At 42.0% G+C, this 17,879-nt stretch overlaps 1 protein-coding gene across 1 annotated transcript in view; it reads left to right on the forward strand.

The window, feature by feature from the left end:
• Window positions 1-661: 661 nt before the first annotated feature.
• The window catches only part of LOC135294489 (retinal guanylyl cyclase 2-like), a 40,682-nt gene continuing 23,464 nt past the window's right edge, over window positions 662-17,879 (forward strand). The window contains exons 1-10 of the mRNA XM_064409816.1: window positions 662-1,415; window positions 2,330-2,631; window positions 4,120-4,474; window positions 7,713-7,797; window positions 11,725-11,821; window positions 12,325-12,459; window positions 13,728-13,808; window positions 14,799-14,975; window positions 15,870-16,026; window positions 17,403-17,552. Of these exons, the coding sequence (XP_064265886.1) occupies window positions 677-1,415; window positions 2,330-2,631; window positions 4,120-4,474; window positions 7,713-7,797; window positions 11,725-11,821; window positions 12,325-12,459; window positions 13,728-13,808; window positions 14,799-14,975; window positions 15,870-16,026; window positions 17,403-17,552 (2,278 nt within the window). The 5' untranslated portion in view covers window positions 662-676. The remainder of the gene's footprint in view (window positions 1,416-2,329; window positions 2,632-4,119; window positions 4,475-7,712; window positions 7,798-11,724; window positions 11,822-12,324; window positions 12,460-13,727; window positions 13,809-14,798; window positions 14,976-15,869; window positions 16,027-17,402; window positions 17,553-17,879) is intronic.

Consider the following 17,879-nt stretch of genomic DNA (forward strand, 5'->3'; position numbering starts at 1 on the left):
TATCCACTTTTCAATTTGCCAGATTTAAGAGACTCTGAGTTGTCCTTGAATTTTTTTTCCAGAGAGTTTTAAAATTGTATGTACATACATACATATCTCTAAGTATATGAATATATGTGTCTACATATGTGTGTGTGTGTGTTTTTGTCTTTGTATGGGTTCTGATTCATGTTTACAACCCACTGAGGATTTTTGACAGAAGCTGATGGCCTAGCTGATTTCACCTTTTAGTTTTCTAATATGGGTGTTTTTCTGTGTGACTTTGTCTTTCTTAGGAGCCAGAAGCACAGTGTACCCATAGGTTGTACTTACTGCTGCAAACAAAGCAGCCTCATTCTTCACTGCCTGGTTTCAGAGTATATTGCAAAGCATATGAAAATGTTTATGTAAGTGTGCATTTAAGGGTTAAATGCACGTCTGACACTGGTTAGACAATTTTCTGCATGGTGAGGGGGCTGATGTGGTGCAAGTCCGTGTGTCTGTGTGTGGGTTTGGCTCCTCAAAGACTTGTGCCTTGAGAGCTGTTGTGAAGTTTGGGCTGACTCAGCTGTACCTACATGCATGGAACAAACACATATGGTGAACGGCAAACGTAATCTGCTTTCCTTCCAGCAGCTGGTAATGCTCTGCCTGGCTTCCTGAAGAGCTTGGTGCAGATCTACCCACCTGTGAAACAATGTCATTTCTCCTGTGGGGTCCTCACAGCTCCCCCTGGGTGCTGTTGAGGCACATCAGAGAGCACCACTTCAACACTGAAAATTCATTCAAGGCATTTTTCCAGGATCTCTGGTGGGTGCTCTTTGGAATAATCCTACTTTGTTCCCCTGCACATTGCTCTGTCTTTAAAATTGGATTGTTTGGACCCTGGAACTGTGACCCCTTCTTTTCCAAAGCCTTTCCCCATGTGGCTGCCAGGTTAGCTGTGGGACGAATAAGCAGAGACCCTTCACTAGATCTTGGCCACCGGTTGGATTATGTGATCCTGCAAGAAGAATGTGAGACTCCAAGAGCTCTGGTTAGATTTGTTGATTTTGAAAAACTTTCCTCAGCTTTTATAGGCCCTCTAAACCCTGGATTCTGTGAGGTGGCTGCACATTTAGGGAAAAACTGGGATAAAGCTATCTTCTCATGGATGTGCATCAATTATAAGCTGGATTCCACCATCCGCCATAATGCATTTGCAAGAACTCTGCCCTCTCCAACCCAAATTTTGCTTACAATAATGAAATATTTTAAGTGGGCTCATGTTGGCATCATTGCATCCACTGATGATATTTGGATGTACACAGCCAAGGAGTCAGCAACTGCCCTCAGGAATCACGGGCTACCTGTAGGCATTGTTACATCCGTGCATAAGGGAGAAAAAGGTATTGAAGACACCTGGAACGAGATTAAAAAAGTTAATAACATTAAAAGTAAGTGCTTTGAGTGTCATTCCTGTTTTTAATTTTTTTTTGTTTCCCCAGGGTAGGATTGCATTGTTACCCAATAGACATACTGTGTAGAATGAAAACTTAAAGTGATTTAAGTCAAGCAGAATTTTATCTCTGATCCTAATGCAGACAGGGCTTAACATAAAAGAATGCTGGGCATTTTTGTATGTGATGAATATAGACCAAAATCATCTACTACAACCTGAAAGATTGGGTCCAACTTGTCTGAAGAAAAAAATATTTTGTAGATGGTTTTCTGTGCTTGGCTTGAGTAAAGAGGAGTTTATAGGAAGGTTTTATATTAAAGGTGATTTATATTGTGGAATATCAAAAATCAATATCAATATCAAAAATCTTGCTTTGATCCTGTGTCCTGTATTTCAGATCTCCCCACCAAACACTGGCCCCATGACATTTTGCAAGAAAAGGCACAGACTTTGGGACAGTCAAGCATGGACCAGATGTTTAAACATAGCCCCATTGTGTCAGCTTAAAATTTGTATATTTGGTAGTAGGGTGAGCATTTGGAGGTTGGGCACTGCTTACAGCTGTGTGGTGTCTGTCAGTTCAGGGCACACAGAGTAAAAGCTCAGGTCTTGGTCAATGACAACAATGACCACAACTGCCCAACTGTGCCTCACTTCTGTCAAAACTTCATTCCCTCTTTACAGCTCCAGAAATGGTTAACACCCACAACCTCCTTTATTAGGTGTTACTCCAGAGGCTGAACAAAACAGGTGTGACTCTCAGCTTCCTCAGCACATAACATCAGAATCTGACCTGATACAGTAGTTCAGGCAGCTCTTTTATTGGGGGGGGGGGGGGGGGGGAAGACCTATTTCATGTTGAAAGCTCCAGGCAGATTACTAACACTCTCCACTGTCCTTGTGTTGCAGTTATACTCCTGTGCATGCATTCTGTTCTCATCGGAGGGCAGGAACAGGCAGCCTTACTCACAAAAGCTCTGGAAATGGGACTAGCAGATGGAAGATACATCTTTGTTCCCTATGACACTTTGCTGTACAGTCTTCCTTACCAAAACAACTCATTCAGTGTCTTTGATAATGACAGCAAGCTCCGGGAGGCTTATGATGCTGTGCTGACCATCACGCTGGAGTCTGGAGAAAGGACTTTCTATGACGCATTCAGGGAAGCTAAAGAAAGTGGTGAAATTATCAGGGACTTGGAAGCCACACAGGTAAATATTCTTTCTCCTGGGATTTCCTGGGACCTGTCAATAGGAAACATAGCAATAGTTACAAAAAAATACAGGAAAGAGTCAATCCAGACTGCACACTTTCATTTTGAGAAAAATACAGAGAAATTTGAATGTGGTCTGCACTCATCTGGAAAGGTCACTTTTCCCAGATGTCTGGCAATATTACTCACTTGGTTGACCTGTAGGACCATTATGGGAATTTAAGAGAAAGGGGCTGTGTCAGAGGCTCTCAGATTTGGTTTGCTGTGTGCTAGCTGCAATGGACTTGAATTGAAAAGGTATTTCTTAAGGTAGATTAAGTCTATGGAGTTTGTAAGGAATCAAGATGTCCATATGACTGACAATTTGAGGGGATGAGACAGACTAAAGAAATACTGGATGCTTCTAGAGGGAAATATTTAAGACCATTGCTGCTGCATTCTTTTAGCACTATAGTCAAGGTAATTCTTTGTCAGCTTGATTATCTGAAAGTCACTTGTAGGCTATTAAAAACCAAATCAGTTTTTACCTCGAGAACATTTACAAAAATTGGAGAATCTTATACTGGTGAAGAGATACAGGAGTCAGATGAGCTATTCTTCAAATCTCCTTATGACATTTCAAAAAATTACAAGTACTTTTAAGGCATAATTTATCAGATCTGCACAGATATACTTTAGAAGGAGATGAATCATGTCTTGAAAGCATTAATTTCTTCCCCTTCACTTTAATGAGAGCCCAGGTTAACTGTATTGAGTGTCAGGTTCTTCATTTCAGATATCTACATCCAATCAATTAATCTCACAAATGTCAGATTCTGTGGCTCCCAAGAGCACTCCTCATTTTTCTCACTTGGCTATGGCTAAAATCTCTCTTCACCTACCAGCTGTGAATGACCACGTGATTGCAAAAGTCACCATTTGTATTAAAGCTTCCTAAATCAAGTCTGGCACAGAAGGGAGCAATGCAAACAGAAAAGGCTCTGTTACCCCACAGAATAAGTTTGCTGTGGCTCTGCAAAATCTGTGGGATTTTTTGCATCTTTAGGATAAATAATCTGACAAAGAAGATCAGTTCCTTGGGCATGACACACCTTTCCTGTCTTGATATGGAGCCTCTGACCTTGATCTTCTATTTGTAGAAGATATTTTAGAGTTTTGCAGCAGGATAAATTTGTGATACATTTCAGCCAAACATCAGGCTCAGAACCTTGGCTTTTTCCATCATAATGCAATTTTGTGTGGTTTTAAAAATATTTTGAAATTGCATTTTGTGAATCCACCATAAGAAAAGACAGATATTCAGAGTAATGCATATATTGGGTCTACCTTCAACCTAAGATTCCTCAAACCCATTACTCTGTGAGCCTTAATGTTCTTGAGTCTCAGTATTTAAGTTCACAACTTAGCCAGGGGGAAAATATTTTTGCCACCAGTCTCAAACTGAAGGTTAGGAGATGTTTATCCTCAATTTCTCCTGTATTTTTAGGTTTCTCCACTTTTTGGAACAATCTATGATGCCATTTACTTCATGGCAATGGCTATGGACAGTGCACGGAAGAAAGGAGTCAGGGCCTCAGGAGCCAACATAGCTGAGTACACAAAAAACTTCAGCTTCCCTGGATTTAGTCACCAGGTAGAGACAGACAGCTGTGGGAAGGGGCTGAACAACTATGTGATACTGGATACAGATGGTCATGGGAACCAGCTTTTCCCAACCCACCTGCTGGACATGTCTTCAGGCTCTGTGCTGCCCCTAGGCCAGGCCATCCACTTTCCCAATGAAGTTCCACCCAAACCAGACTCCAGCTGTTGGTTTGATCCAGATGTTCTCTGCACTGAAGGTAAGAAAGAAAAAAAGAACCAAAAATAGGGTGAAATGGCATTGAGTTCATGCTTCTCTTTTCTTTCATCTTTTCTCTCACTCCAAGTGGTTACCCCTATAAATTAGAACTCCCCAACCAGAAAAGTCTAATTTCAAGGATGTGGTATAAAAATGCCCAGTCATCACACTGTTTAGAATGGGAATCCTATGCAGAGGTAACACCATTGATCCACGATATTCTCTTATTGCTTGTTAGATCATAGAATAATAGAATCATTATGATTGGATAAAACCTCTAGGATCATTGAATCCTTACCCCACCACTGCCAATCCCACCACTAAATATCACATCTACACAATTTTTTCAACAATTCCAGAGCCATTAATCCCACCACTCTCCTGGGCCAAAAAAGTTGTTACCACTGTTATATGTTGAAAGGGTTTTCTGGGTCTAACACTCATCACCTGCCAATATTAATAGTAACCATTATATAACAGAGGCTGCACCCAGCACTGTGTCTCTGTCCTTCTGGGAGACATGGCACTAAGAGGATTTGCCTTGAAGGCAGCCTAAGAGAGCTGCACAAGAGCAGATGCTTTCAGCATCCTGCCTGTTCACCCCTGCTTCTTTATTCAGGTAGCAATGAGGAGTGAAGGACCATCAGAACTCATCTCATTGAGAAAAAATTATAATCATTACTCAAAACAATTTGAGTTATTATAGATAACAGAGGTAGTAATCAAAGCCTGGGGGCAGAGATATCTGTGCTGCTTCCTAGGTTTGTCAGACTGGGCAATGGGTTTACCTATTGTTTTTAAATTGAGGCAACTATTGTGCCGTTTTAAAGTTCACAAGGAAGCCAAAATCTCAGGGTAGAGTACTTAATCTACTCTTGATATATTTACTTAAAATACTAAGCATTTACACCTATTGCTCCAGGTTATGTCTTTAACAGATGAAATTAACAACATCTATGGAATATTTCATTCAGTAGCTAAGAAAACCATTCTCCTTAGTTTAGCCATAACTGAGCTGACACATAAATCAGTGTCACTCTATGAAAATGAGAGATGTGCTGATCTCGTAGCAACTGGCAAGCAGTAGAAGAGATAAGTATAATACTATCATGTATCTAACTTTGCACTGTCCCAAGGAACAATGCAGCAATTTAACATCTCATTGCAGTCTATGGAAAAATCCCACTGATTTTTAGAGATATTGGATTTTATGTTCATACCTTTACAAAGGCATAAAGATTTAAGCATCTGTCAATTAAAAAGTAATTTATTATGATTGCTAGAATTCAGAGACTGAACTTTATGGCTAGAATTAAATACAAGCCTCACTTTATCTTTTATATGAAGTTGGCCTTGGAGGGCTGTAAGATGTGAAGTTGTCAGGCTGCTGTTTTTCCTAACTCCAGGTTCACCAGGAGCAGGGCTGAGCTGGTGTTCCCAGGACATGGACACACACACACACTGCAGACACAGCCAGGCATTGGCAGAGTAACACATACAGGAGAGTTATGTCTTTACAGGCACCACTACCCACAACCAGCACTGCTGGGACATGGACATCAGAAATGGCCTGGTGCTGCTTTGGTACACCTCATAATTAGGCTCCAAGCTTGATACCAGATCTCACAGCCTCAACTCCTTCAGACTCACAAATGAATCCTCTGGTAGATGGTCCAAACCTAAATTCCCCCATAGCCATCCCTCAAACCCTTCAGTCTCTGCAGGAGCAGACTCCAGACTTGCAGTCTCTCAGGGGTTGAAGCCTCCAGGACTTACCTTCCCTGTTAGTTAGGTTGATGTAAAGTCTGTAAATGTCATACACAGTCAAAGAGCCCAGATTACCTAGGAAAAAATGTAGATGGGGTTAAGAGGGTGAGAATGACTGCACTGATCAAGTGCCTGCAAAAGATGCACAACATGTTTATGTGTGACCAGCATCCCCATCCTCTCACATACTTGAGCATTCCTGACCCATTCTATCTCTCCCTTCACCCATGTTTGCACATCCTCTTAAAGATCCTGTAAGAGGTTTCATGTACTCCCAGTTCAATTAAAGCATCCCCTAATGACTTTAACTCAATCCTGTAAGTTCCCTCAAGCATGCTGTATGTTTGCTCTTTCCCATAAGCTCATAATTAGGTTACTTTCACTTCTGGTTAGTTGTGAAGTATAGTATGGCTTGGGAGGGACCTTTCAAGGCTGTCCATCTATTCCAATCCCACACTAGACCAGGTTGGTTAAAGCCTCATGGAGCCTGATTTTGAACACTGCCAGGGATGGGGTGGCCACAGCTTTATGGGCAACCTCTTCCTGTGTTTGTGTGAGGACAGTCAGGGCCTGGGGCCCTAGACTGAAGCAGTGAAATTTCAGCTAAAATGCTCTGACTTTTCCTGAAACAAATACCAATTTTCAAAAATGCCTTCAGCTTTTACTGGAAAGATCTAGGTCTCAGTGCTTGCAGATAGGTGCCAGTGTAACATAAAAATCATGAGCCTTCCATCAACCCAAATTTCTTCATGTTGGTTTGTGTTTATAGATCTCTGGATACAAACAGAATAAAAAGAAAAATTACAAAACAGAAGACACAGACCCAGGAAACAGTTCCCACTGGAATTTAGCTTATGCAATCATATCAGCTTCCCTTAGCTCTCTAGTAAACACACTCATCAGCAAAGAATCTGTCTCCAGTACTTTCTGCTGATGGATGTGTTGAGGAAAACATCAACCTTCTGCTGCTCCTCCCCTTCTTCTCTTTTCAGCATGAGAAATCTGCAGCAGAGAATGAAAAAGCCCAGATGGGCCAGTGACTCACCCTGGCTGTCACTTTGGTACCACATGATAAAGACTTTTCAGCATTTCAGTTCCTCAAGAGAAAAGGGCCAAATGTTAAAAAGTTATGAACTTTGCAGAAGCTTCCTCTAAAATGTAATACTTCTCTGTGAGTCTTTTTATTTACTTGAAGAAAAACTATTTTTCCATTGGTCCAGAGCTCTAAGTCTGGCTTAGGGAAAAGAAAGTGCATGGAAATAAATAATTAGCATAGCTGAAATCTTAGGCATGCCAAGTTAGTAAGTATTTGTGTATTCGTAAACAAACATTGCATTGAAATTGTCTTCTGGCATTCTCCTGGTTGTATATTTGACTTTGTAATCCAATGGCCTGATATTGATGTTTTTAATATTATTGCCTAAATCAAAATGATTTTCTAATTCGCTGATCCTTTTCCCACCTTTGCACAGGGATTGAGCCTGCACTAATTTTCTTGGGAGTAATGCTTTTATTTGTCCTGGTGTTGTGTGCTGTGGGCCTGGCTTCTCTCATCAGGTGAGAATTGCAACACGTATTTGAGTTGGTGCAACTTTTGTTGTGTGAGGCTTTTGCTTTAGCCAGCAGTTTAGACTGTGCACACTCAGAAGGTCTGATTTTGCTCTTGGCTCTCCAGACACGTATCTCTTTACATTTGTGGTGTGTTGGCCCTGGCAGCATGCCAGGCATCCACCAAAGGCATTCTATCTCTCCCTTCGTCAGCTGGACAGGGGAGAGGAAATACAACAAAAGGCTCATGGGTCAAGATGTGGTCAGGAAGGGATCATTCACCAATTGCCACAAGAGCCAAAATGGACTTGATGTGGGGAAATTAAATTTATTATCAATCAAATCAGAGTAAGATAATGAGAAATAAAACAAAATCTTAAAAACATCTTCTTCCCAGGCTTAACTTACTCTCAAATTCTCTACTTCCTTCCCACAAGTGGCACAGGGGCCAGGGAATGGGGACTGCAGTCAGTTCATACCACATTGCTTCTGCTGCTCCTTCCTCCTGAAGGAAAGGGTCCTCACACCCTTCCACTGCTCCAGCAGTCTGCTGGATGTTTCTGAAGCATTAGGAAGGTGGTTATCACTTTAGAAGTGCAAAGGATGTCATCTAAACCAAAGACAGGAATCTGTTATGAGAACACAAGGGTTGAAACCAAGTAATTTTCTGACTCCAGATCATTCTTTCCTGAATTTCTGTCTTTAATATAATCATGTTTCCTATGAAACATGTGAGGCTGACCCTCTGCATTTTCTTCATGTACTAAAAAGAAAGAAAATACCACTGGAGAGAATTTGAAGCATATATTTAGGGTACATCTTTATTATCAAATTGATTCACTTGCTGTTTGGACCTGGGGCTCAGCTCCCAGGTCATTCCCATTATATATGTGTTGGTCTGGGCATGAGATCTTTGGAGTAAAGGCAGTAGTGTTCTGGGGAAAGAATAATTTCCCATAATTGCATGTCACATCTGTGTCCCAACTCTATATCCAAGGTAGAAATGTGCCAGAATGGATTGGTTGGTCCAGGAGCTGTGTATTGCTCTTGGCAAGGTCACTATAGCCCCTGAAGTAGTTTGTCTCTAATTATTGATGTCCACATCACCGAACTTAGAGTGAAAATAGACTGAAATTAGAAGGCATATTTACTGAGGAGCAATGACTTCAGCAGAGCAGAGTTCCTAGATTGTTCCCTCCAACTTTGCCTCTGAAATAATTCTGAGATATGTTTTGTCTCCACTCCTGAATCATCCCTCCAAACCCAGATGTAAGGGCCACCCAGCAAGGAACACCCCAAACAGCTCCCCCGCTTTCACAGCTGCTTCTGATAGATCTGCAGACACTGATGAGGTTGCCTCCACCCACCCACTCTTTGAAACCCTGCTCTGTTCCCTGGCCACCAGCCTCCACAATTAAGTAAATAAACAACAATCTTTCTGCCTACTCTATTTGTAAGCTCTTCCACAAGCACCAGGCTGTGCTTGGGAAAGCTTGGTCATGAGAAAAGATGTATGGCCATCTGCTAGGGAAGAAAAAGTCCAGTATGACTCAGTAATTTATATTAGGAAGGGGCATGTCTGGAACTAAATTTAAACCACAGCATGGTCTGAGTTGAAATGTGGAAGCTCTGGTCTTAGCTCTGTCAGGGATCTGCTGCATGACCTTAAATGAGTCACTCCACTCTCTCTGCTTAGATTTTGGCAGAGGGATGCTTTCCTCCCTGCTTAGGGAGAGGATGTGATTTATCGAGCAAGATTTTTCAGATGGACTTGTGAAAGGTACATAAGTGGTGATTTTTTTCATGGAGATGAGTTGGGTGGCTTGGGACAGTGTGTTTAGAGAAATGTCATCCCAAGTAAAGCCTGTGGTTATGTGGCCAAGGCTTCCTCTGAGCTTCAAAAAGCTGCCTGTGCTCCTCTAAAATGTCCAGAATGATACATAGAGAGGAAAAGTGAATTATGGTGATTTGGGGTTGTTTTATGTGGTGGTGTCCTTCTACAGTAACATCAACAAAAGTAATCCCTATCGTCCACTTCATCAGGGAAACACTTAGGAGAGTGCAGATCAGTCATCTGCTGTACTGTTAACAAAATTCCTTAAACAAAAGAAGTGGCATTGAAGGAGACTTCCCTTCCCTTTTCTGCTCCTGGTTGAGAGGTTTTGTCTGTCTAGTAGATACTGCTGCTTTGTGCTCAGTGTTATACCCTGAAACAATGATCCCATTGAAACAATGGGATCAAAATGATGCGATGTGATGTCACATGTGACATACTGCTCATCCTTGCAGCTTTTGCCTCTGTACAAACCTGTGACCATTACAAGGGCACATCTTGCTCTGTGCTTTAAAATGCACCATGCTACATGCATGTTTAGACAGTAAATTGTGTGCAGGCAGCTCTTATAAATTAACTACACTTATAAATTAACTACACTTCAGTTTCAGTCCCTAAGAAGGGCTGGTGTGCCTAAATGTGGTTTGCTCATGACCAGACCAGTTGGACTAATAAAACTTGGTTTTGCCTCCTAATGGAGAATGATTTGGGATATGGCAAATAAAAGTGAGCAAAACAAAATATGGCTTACATACACATCCAATTAATATTTGGAAGCAAATTCAATCCAGTTGCCTATTTGTGATAAGACCCTTTGAGATGATAGCTTTTGTTGCTATCCATATTGAAATGGGTAATTCATGATTTGGGATTTAAGTCCAAGCCAAGGCATTGTGATTTGTCCACTGCTTTCACCAACACCCATTCCCACTCCCACACTATTTTAGACCTTAAAGATCCTGTGGTTCCAACCACTCTGCCATGGGCAAGGATACCTTCAGCTACACCAGGCTGCTCAGAGCCCCATTCAACCTGGCTTTGAGCACTTCCATGGGTGGGGCTGGCACAGTGTCTCTGGGTAACCTCTGCCAGTGCCTCCGCATCATCACAGAAAATTATTGCTTCCTAATATATAATCTAAACCTGCACTCTTTCAGTTGGAAGCCATCCCCCCTTGTCCTGTCACTCCATGCGCCTGTCAAAAGTCCCTCTCCAGCTCTCTTGTAGCTCCTCTCCTTAGGCACTGGAAGGGGTTCTAAGGAATCCCCAAAGCCTTCTTCTGAGCAGCCCCAGCTCTCTCAGCTTGTCTCCACAACAGAGGTGCTCCAGCACTCTGATCATCTTCATGGCCTTCTCTGCACCTGCTCCAATAGGTCCATGACCTTCCTAAGTCAGGGGCCTCAGAGTTGAATGCAGCACTGCAGGCAGGGTCCAATAGAGCAGGGAAGCCAGGTGTGAGGAATTCAGAGGAGGTGTAAACTGGCTACCTACCTGTAGCAGGTTGACTCTGGCTGGGTACCAGGTGCCCACTCAGTTGCTTTATCACTCCCTTTCTCACTGGAACAGGGGAGAGAATAAGATGGAGAATGACCAGCAGGGTGAGAAAAGGCAGTTTTATTACAGCAAAAACAAATAAACAAGCAGAGATCTGCACTCACAAGAGCTACAGGGGAAACAGATCAGTCTCTACTTCCCATAAGCAGCAATGTTTGGACACTTCCTGGGAAGCAGGGCTTCAGCATGCATAACGGTTCCTTCAGAAGGCAAACACTGAAAACTCACAAATGTCCCCCTTCCCCCTCTCTCCCTTAGCTTATGTATCTGAGCCGATGTCATGTGGTATGGAATATTCCTTTGGCTAATTTGGGTCAGCTGCCCTGGTTGTGTGCCCTCCCAGGATCTTGCCCACTCCCATCCCCTTTGGTGAGGGGAAGGAATGTCAGAAGGACATGCTGCTTGGCCGTAGCCAAAACACTGGTCTGTTATCAACATCCATTCAGCTACCAATGCAAAGCACAGCACTGTAAGGGCTGTAAATGTTACCTTGGTCAGACCCAACACACTACCTAAAATTGATAACCATGGCTTTCCAACTCTTGCAGGCAGAGTATCTTGAACAACCAGCTTTTCAGGGGTCCGAACAAGATCATACTGACCTTGGATGACCTTGTCTTCATCAACCCAGAGCTACATAGAAAGGTGAGTCCTTCTATTCATGAAAGGAATCCGGTGGAACACTCTAGAACAGATATGCTGTCTGATATTTTCATACTCATAAAGTTCTGGAAGGGTCATTTCACTTCTTCATGTCATTTTCCCCTGCACATTAGAAAATTTCCCATATGCTGAGTGCTTTTAGTCTCAGATTAGATGTCAGAGCCTTTATGATGGTGTAAAATTGTAGCGTTGGTTGTGTTTCTTCTAGCTGCTAGGGCTTATTCCTTGTTCTTGAGGTTGGATAGTGTACCACAGGGCATTCCCAAAAAAGATAAACCATCTTACCTTTTAAAATAAAGTGTCTGCATTAAAATATACTGGGAACCATTCCAGGTCCATTCTGGCTCATACCCAGAGCTGGTGATCTGCTAGGGAACACTCCCATTATTTCCCTACCCAGAAATCCACACTGCAGGGCAGAGCTGGAGTGGAGGTTTACACCCGAAGATGGTAGCTGCCTAGCACCTGCTTTCCTTGCCTTCCAGAGGTTGACCTTGGACAGTCTGACTGATACAAACAGCATAGCAGCCAAGAACAGAAGCCTGATATCTGTAACCCGCTCCGCTTCCTTGAAAAGCACGGTTGCCACCCATGAAACCTCCAATGTGGCTTTGTATGAGGTAGGTAGGAACCTCATGCAGCCTTCTCTCACTGCTGCTGTTCACTGGACTGCTCCAGAGGGAAAAGTATTTGGCTGCAGTACTAGGTCCCAGGATGGAGATAGTTTGAACAAACCCTAAGTATGAAAATAAGTTGCTCCCAAGCACGGACTTGGCAGTGTTTAAGGCAAATCTGTCCCAGACCTCACCCTGACACTTGGAGTCATGTGGGATGGGAAAATTCAACATACACATGTAACACTGCCAGTCTGGTCCTGACAGAGAAGTCACCACCTAAGGTGGTGGCACCATAAAGAACCTTTCTTACAAGACAGTCTTTATTTGGTGATATGTCTAATAAGGAACTTAATTGCAAGACAGGATCCAAATATGCAAATGGACGCTCAAATTCCCCTTTGTGAGAATAGGACTGCATGGAGCTTACGCAGAGGCAATAGCCAAGAAAATTCACCCCATCCATCAGGTTTTTCCCAAAAATGCAACTTTTTGAAAAAAATGGCATGGTTACTTTTCCTGAAGAGGTGCAAAATAAATTTGATCAATCATTAATGCCAGAGAAAAGCTCTGGTCAGAGTTGTTTTCCTTTTTAGTCAATTTATTGCTGTTTATCAGATACTAAGAAACCTTACAGGCATGAAGCTGTGATCCAGGTGAAGGTTCTGCCTCACCCCTTTTTCAAGGTTTGCTGTGGATATTCTTATTTGAGTTCCGTATATAAACAATGTGTTGCCAAGAACATTAAAAATCCCCAGCCACTTTCCAAGTCAAGGATCTGAAATTCAGATTCGGATCCCAATGTTATCTGCTGCTCAGAGACTTGCTCTGTAAGTCACCCACCTGTGTTGGGATTAGGGGACTGGACCTTCTCTCTCAAGAGGAAAGGTTGAGGGCATTGGGCCTGTTCAGCCTCAAGAAGAGAAAAATGAGAGAGCACCTCACTGATGTCTATAAATATCTGAAGGGAGGGTGTCAAGAGGACAGAGCCAGGTTCTTCTCGGTTGACTAGAGGCAAAAGGCAGAAACTGATGGACAGGAAGTTCCACCTGAACATGAGGAAGACCATTGCTGTACAGGTGACCAAGACCTGAAACAGATTTTTCAGGGAGGATGTCAAGTCTCCCTCACTGGAGATATTCAAGAACTGCCTGGACACGCTCCTGTGTCATGTGCCCTAGGATAACCCTTCTTAAGAGGGGAGGTTGGACTAGATGGTCCATCACTGGTTTCTTCCAGCCTTAACCGTTCTCTGATTCTGTGATTGTGGACAGGGAGACCAGGTGTGGCTGAAAAAATTTGAGACAGGAGCAGTTCACAATCTGAGGCAAAGCTCCACCAACATCTTAAGGAAGGTAGGGATAGGGGATGATGATATGTGGGGGAAGGTTTCTCAGGGGGTGGTTTTGGCTTCAGGGTGTGTTTGTTGCCCTTGTCTCATGTCTATCCATTAAATCATGCATTGTGGTTGCCAATGAGTCTTGTCTGGTGAAATGTGGCAGAGTGGACCATGCACAACTGCATCTGACAAATTTATCATAGATCCATATGTCAGTCAGCAGCTTGTAAAGCCCCACCCCAGACCTGCCACTTCCAAGCTGGTGCAGTGTTAAATGTACAATGAATCCTTCAAGTGACCTTGCCTGCAAAGGCAGGGTGGTTTGGGGAACTCTTCCCTCCATAGTGTGAGACACTGGTAGATATTTTCATGTATGATTATATGTTAACAGTGTGACACAGACACAGTTGTGCATTTCTCCAAAGTTTGCTTTGTTTCCACCTAAGATGCCTCTCAGATGCTTAATTTTGGTTTTAAATTTTATTGTTACAAATGACAATAAAGCATACTTGTTTTTCAAATTCAAGGGCATTAGTTGTTGACAGCTATTACTAACATAGCAGTGGCATTTTTACATGTGTAAAAGAAACAAATTTACCAGGGCATGTCTCCAAAGACACCATTGATAGATGACTTTGGACTCTCTAGGTATGGTATTTTTTCCAGTTCAGAGAAAGATCCACATGCTGAACTCAATCTACCCAGCAAAGCCATTCTGGCCTAGTGAAAGATTCAATATAGTTTGTCTAAACAAAACACAAACTTCTGTTTAGTTTGCTTTTGCTATCTTGCTTTCCGTGTATAATGGATAGACTAAGGAAAACAAAGTTTGAAAAGAGTGTTGAGTAATCAAAAATAAGTATCAGAGAGGTTGTTTGTGCCCCCATGTTTTTGTGGAAGGCTGTTTGGGAGTACAAGTGTGAAGAGAGCATCTAGTGATACCAAGAAGCTACCAAGCAGATGCCTGGCTGACCTGGTCTCACTTTGATTCACTGTCTTGTTTCAGATGAAGGATCTGCGTCATGAAAATGTGAATCTGTTCCTGGGCTTTTTCTCAGACTGTGGCATCTTTGCCATCGTGACGGAGTACTGCTCACGAGGCAGCTTGGAGGACTTGCTGAGAAATGAGGATATGAAACTGGACTGGATGTTCAAGTCCTCTCTTGTGATGGATCTAATTAAAGTAAATCCATTGCTCCTGCTGAGGCATGATCTGAAGGGGACTTTTATGATGACTAAGATATTTGAATCAGAATGTTGGGTTTTTTATGATAACACAGAGAAAACAAATCTGGATGTAATTGTATCGGTCTTTAAATGAGACTCCTTATCCTTATTTTGTTTCCATCTGAGAGAAGCACCATTTGGGGTAATAGAACTACAACCACACAGCAGGGCAAGAGGCTAAAACTACGTATCAGGCTGCAACTGATCACCTAGAACAGAATTTTGTGACAATTTTTTTTTTTTTGCAAAGGCCCTTTCTTGTCGTAAATCAGAAATGCATCCACCATAGAACCAAACAGTATCCATCCCCTGACACAGGATAGCTGCACATATGGTCCCTTTAGCAGCATTCACACTTCCATGTTCTCATGTCTTGATGGTGAACTACTAATCTGGGACAGGTGGAGTCCGGAGAGTAGACCACCAGAACCATTCTTGTAGTCTGTGATCCGCCTTATGAACCTCCTTGGCGGAGATGGGTAGTGGCACCCAGCTCTTCGTGACTTCCTCTGACCTAAACATTTAGTAACACTTGTGTCCCCTTTCTTATCCTTGCCTAAAAGCAGAACTTCTGGGTGCAGTGAGACGTAGGGCTACAGAAGGAGGCATCTGACTCTTCCTGAAGTTGTCAGACCTTTACTGCTTTAGGGTCCAGACAAACCTATTTCATGTGCCTAATCCATTTCTAAACTTCTCTCATAGTTTGTTGTTTCAATCATTACTGCATTTGACATAGAGTCAATGCTGCATTTAATGCCATCTGAGGTGACAAATTGGCTTGGTGTCTCTGAGTGCTGATGGATAAGATAATTGTTAAGGATCAATCTTGGATTTCTTCTGTGTTTTATAGGGAATCAGATATTTGCATCACCGAGATTTTGCCCATGGACGTCTCAAGTCTCGTAACTGTGTTGTGGATGGTCGGTTTGTTCTGAAGATCACTGACTATGGTTACAATGAGATCTTAGAGGCACAGAAATGCCCCTATATTCAACCATCCCCAGAAGGTAGGTGTGATGAAGAATTTATTTTTTTTTTAAACATTTGTCCATTGGTTTAAGAGATTTTTGTCCTAATACAATTGCAGGCCAGTGGCCACACAAGGCTTTTCATGCTCAATCTCACTACATCTTGTTTCCTCCATACCACGCATTGTTATAAGAAAGGGTAAGCAAAGGTTTTCTCAGACTGCCTGAAAGTGAAGCGAATAGCAGAGTAATGTGGTAGAGAAAATACATTTTACTGTAAGCAGTGACAGAACTTCAGCTCATTGTAGTTGGAGAAGGACTGAATTGTCCCTGAAATCTTATCAGCACTGAATTTCTGTAGAAATGTAGCCAGTAGAATGGCTTCACATCCTTAGACCCAATCCTATATTTAGAGTTTTATGTTATCCCAAATGAAAAGACTGTTTTTCTTGTTAAAATAAGTCATCTAAACCACAAAATTATGTAGGTCTCTTTGAAAGAGGTCCTCTACATGCCAGTCACCAAAGGCTGTCACATGATATTCCCACCATGTAAGAATTGCCCTCATGGGACCAGGTTTGGAAACTTGGACAAGATTTCTTTCACGTGGCCATTGTTTTGGGGTTCCTCTGGTATTCCAATTTATTCTTGAAACCTGTTTTACAATAGCATTTCATAGTTTGATCCCTCTGTCATGGGATTTGATGTTTACACCTTTTCAGTGTCTCAGATAGGGCAGCTGTCAGACAGAAGACTTTCTTCTTCTCCATTACAGAAGACAAACACATTTGCAGTGGCAGAGATGTTCCATATCCCCATTACTCAGAATGCACAGTTACTAGGGTAACAAAATCTCAGTTTGAAGATTCATTTCTTCATGAAGCTAGATATATTTTACAACTGTGTCTTTTGTCATTTGAACTATTGGATTGTAAAGACTGTGCATCAGATTGTCACAAACTGCTTTTACAGAAACTATTTTCATCTAAAAAGAACTACAGAAAATATGTTGTTAATTGTTGTTTTGTAAAAGATCAACAACTGTTGCAACAAGAAATTCCAGATTTTATGCCAATATTTTGTCTCAGGAACATTTTCAATTAAAAAAAATTGCGTGAAAGCTTCTGGCAGGGGTGAGATGATTTCTTATGTTGAAGTTCATGGCTGGTGTTATATGATACAAATTGTTGGTGTGGCAGTTTTTAAAAAAACTTGGAAAATTCTTTTTTTTTTTTCTTCAGTGCAGAAGTTTAGTATTTTTAACACACCACTAGAAGTAAAATATTTGATTTCCTATATTATATAGTATTTTCCAACCTTTCATCAAATGACTGAATAAGATATTCATTTAAGCACTTGCTTTGCAATAGTCTGAGCTAAAGTGTAAGAAATGTGATGCTTTCTAATTTTTTTAGAATTGCTCTGGACAGCTCCTGAGTTACTGAGGGACCCAGATATGCGCAGAAAAGGCACAATCAAAGGGGACATTTACAGCTTTGCAATCATCCTACAAGAAGTTGTTGCTCGGGGTCCACCTTACTGCACATCAGAACTCTCAGCTGAAGGTAGGCAACTACTACAGTGTATTTTTAAGTCTTTGTGCAGAGCACTTTATAAAAGGCCTGGCCAAGCCCTCTTACTAATGAGGCAATAATGTATTGGTCTCATGACTTTTTTCAGTGGCAGAAGTCTGTTTTCAACACAACATTCATAATAAACATCAAAATGTGTGGTTCTCATCACAGCCTTTGTACATGTCTCATCACTGCTTTCACTGGGATCAGGGTTCTGCATGCTCCCCAGGATGCTTCAGGCCTCTGCAGTATCTCCAGTTCCCTGTGCAAACTCGGACTTTTCATCATTGTGTGGGGTGAAATCTGAGGGCAGAACTT

This window comes from Passer domesticus, chromosome 2 (assembly GCF_036417665.1).
Source record: "Passer domesticus isolate bPasDom1 chromosome 2, bPasDom1.hap1, whole genome shotgun sequence".
NCBI classification, from domain to species: Eukaryota; Metazoa; Chordata; class Aves; order Passeriformes; family Passeridae; genus Passer; species Passer domesticus.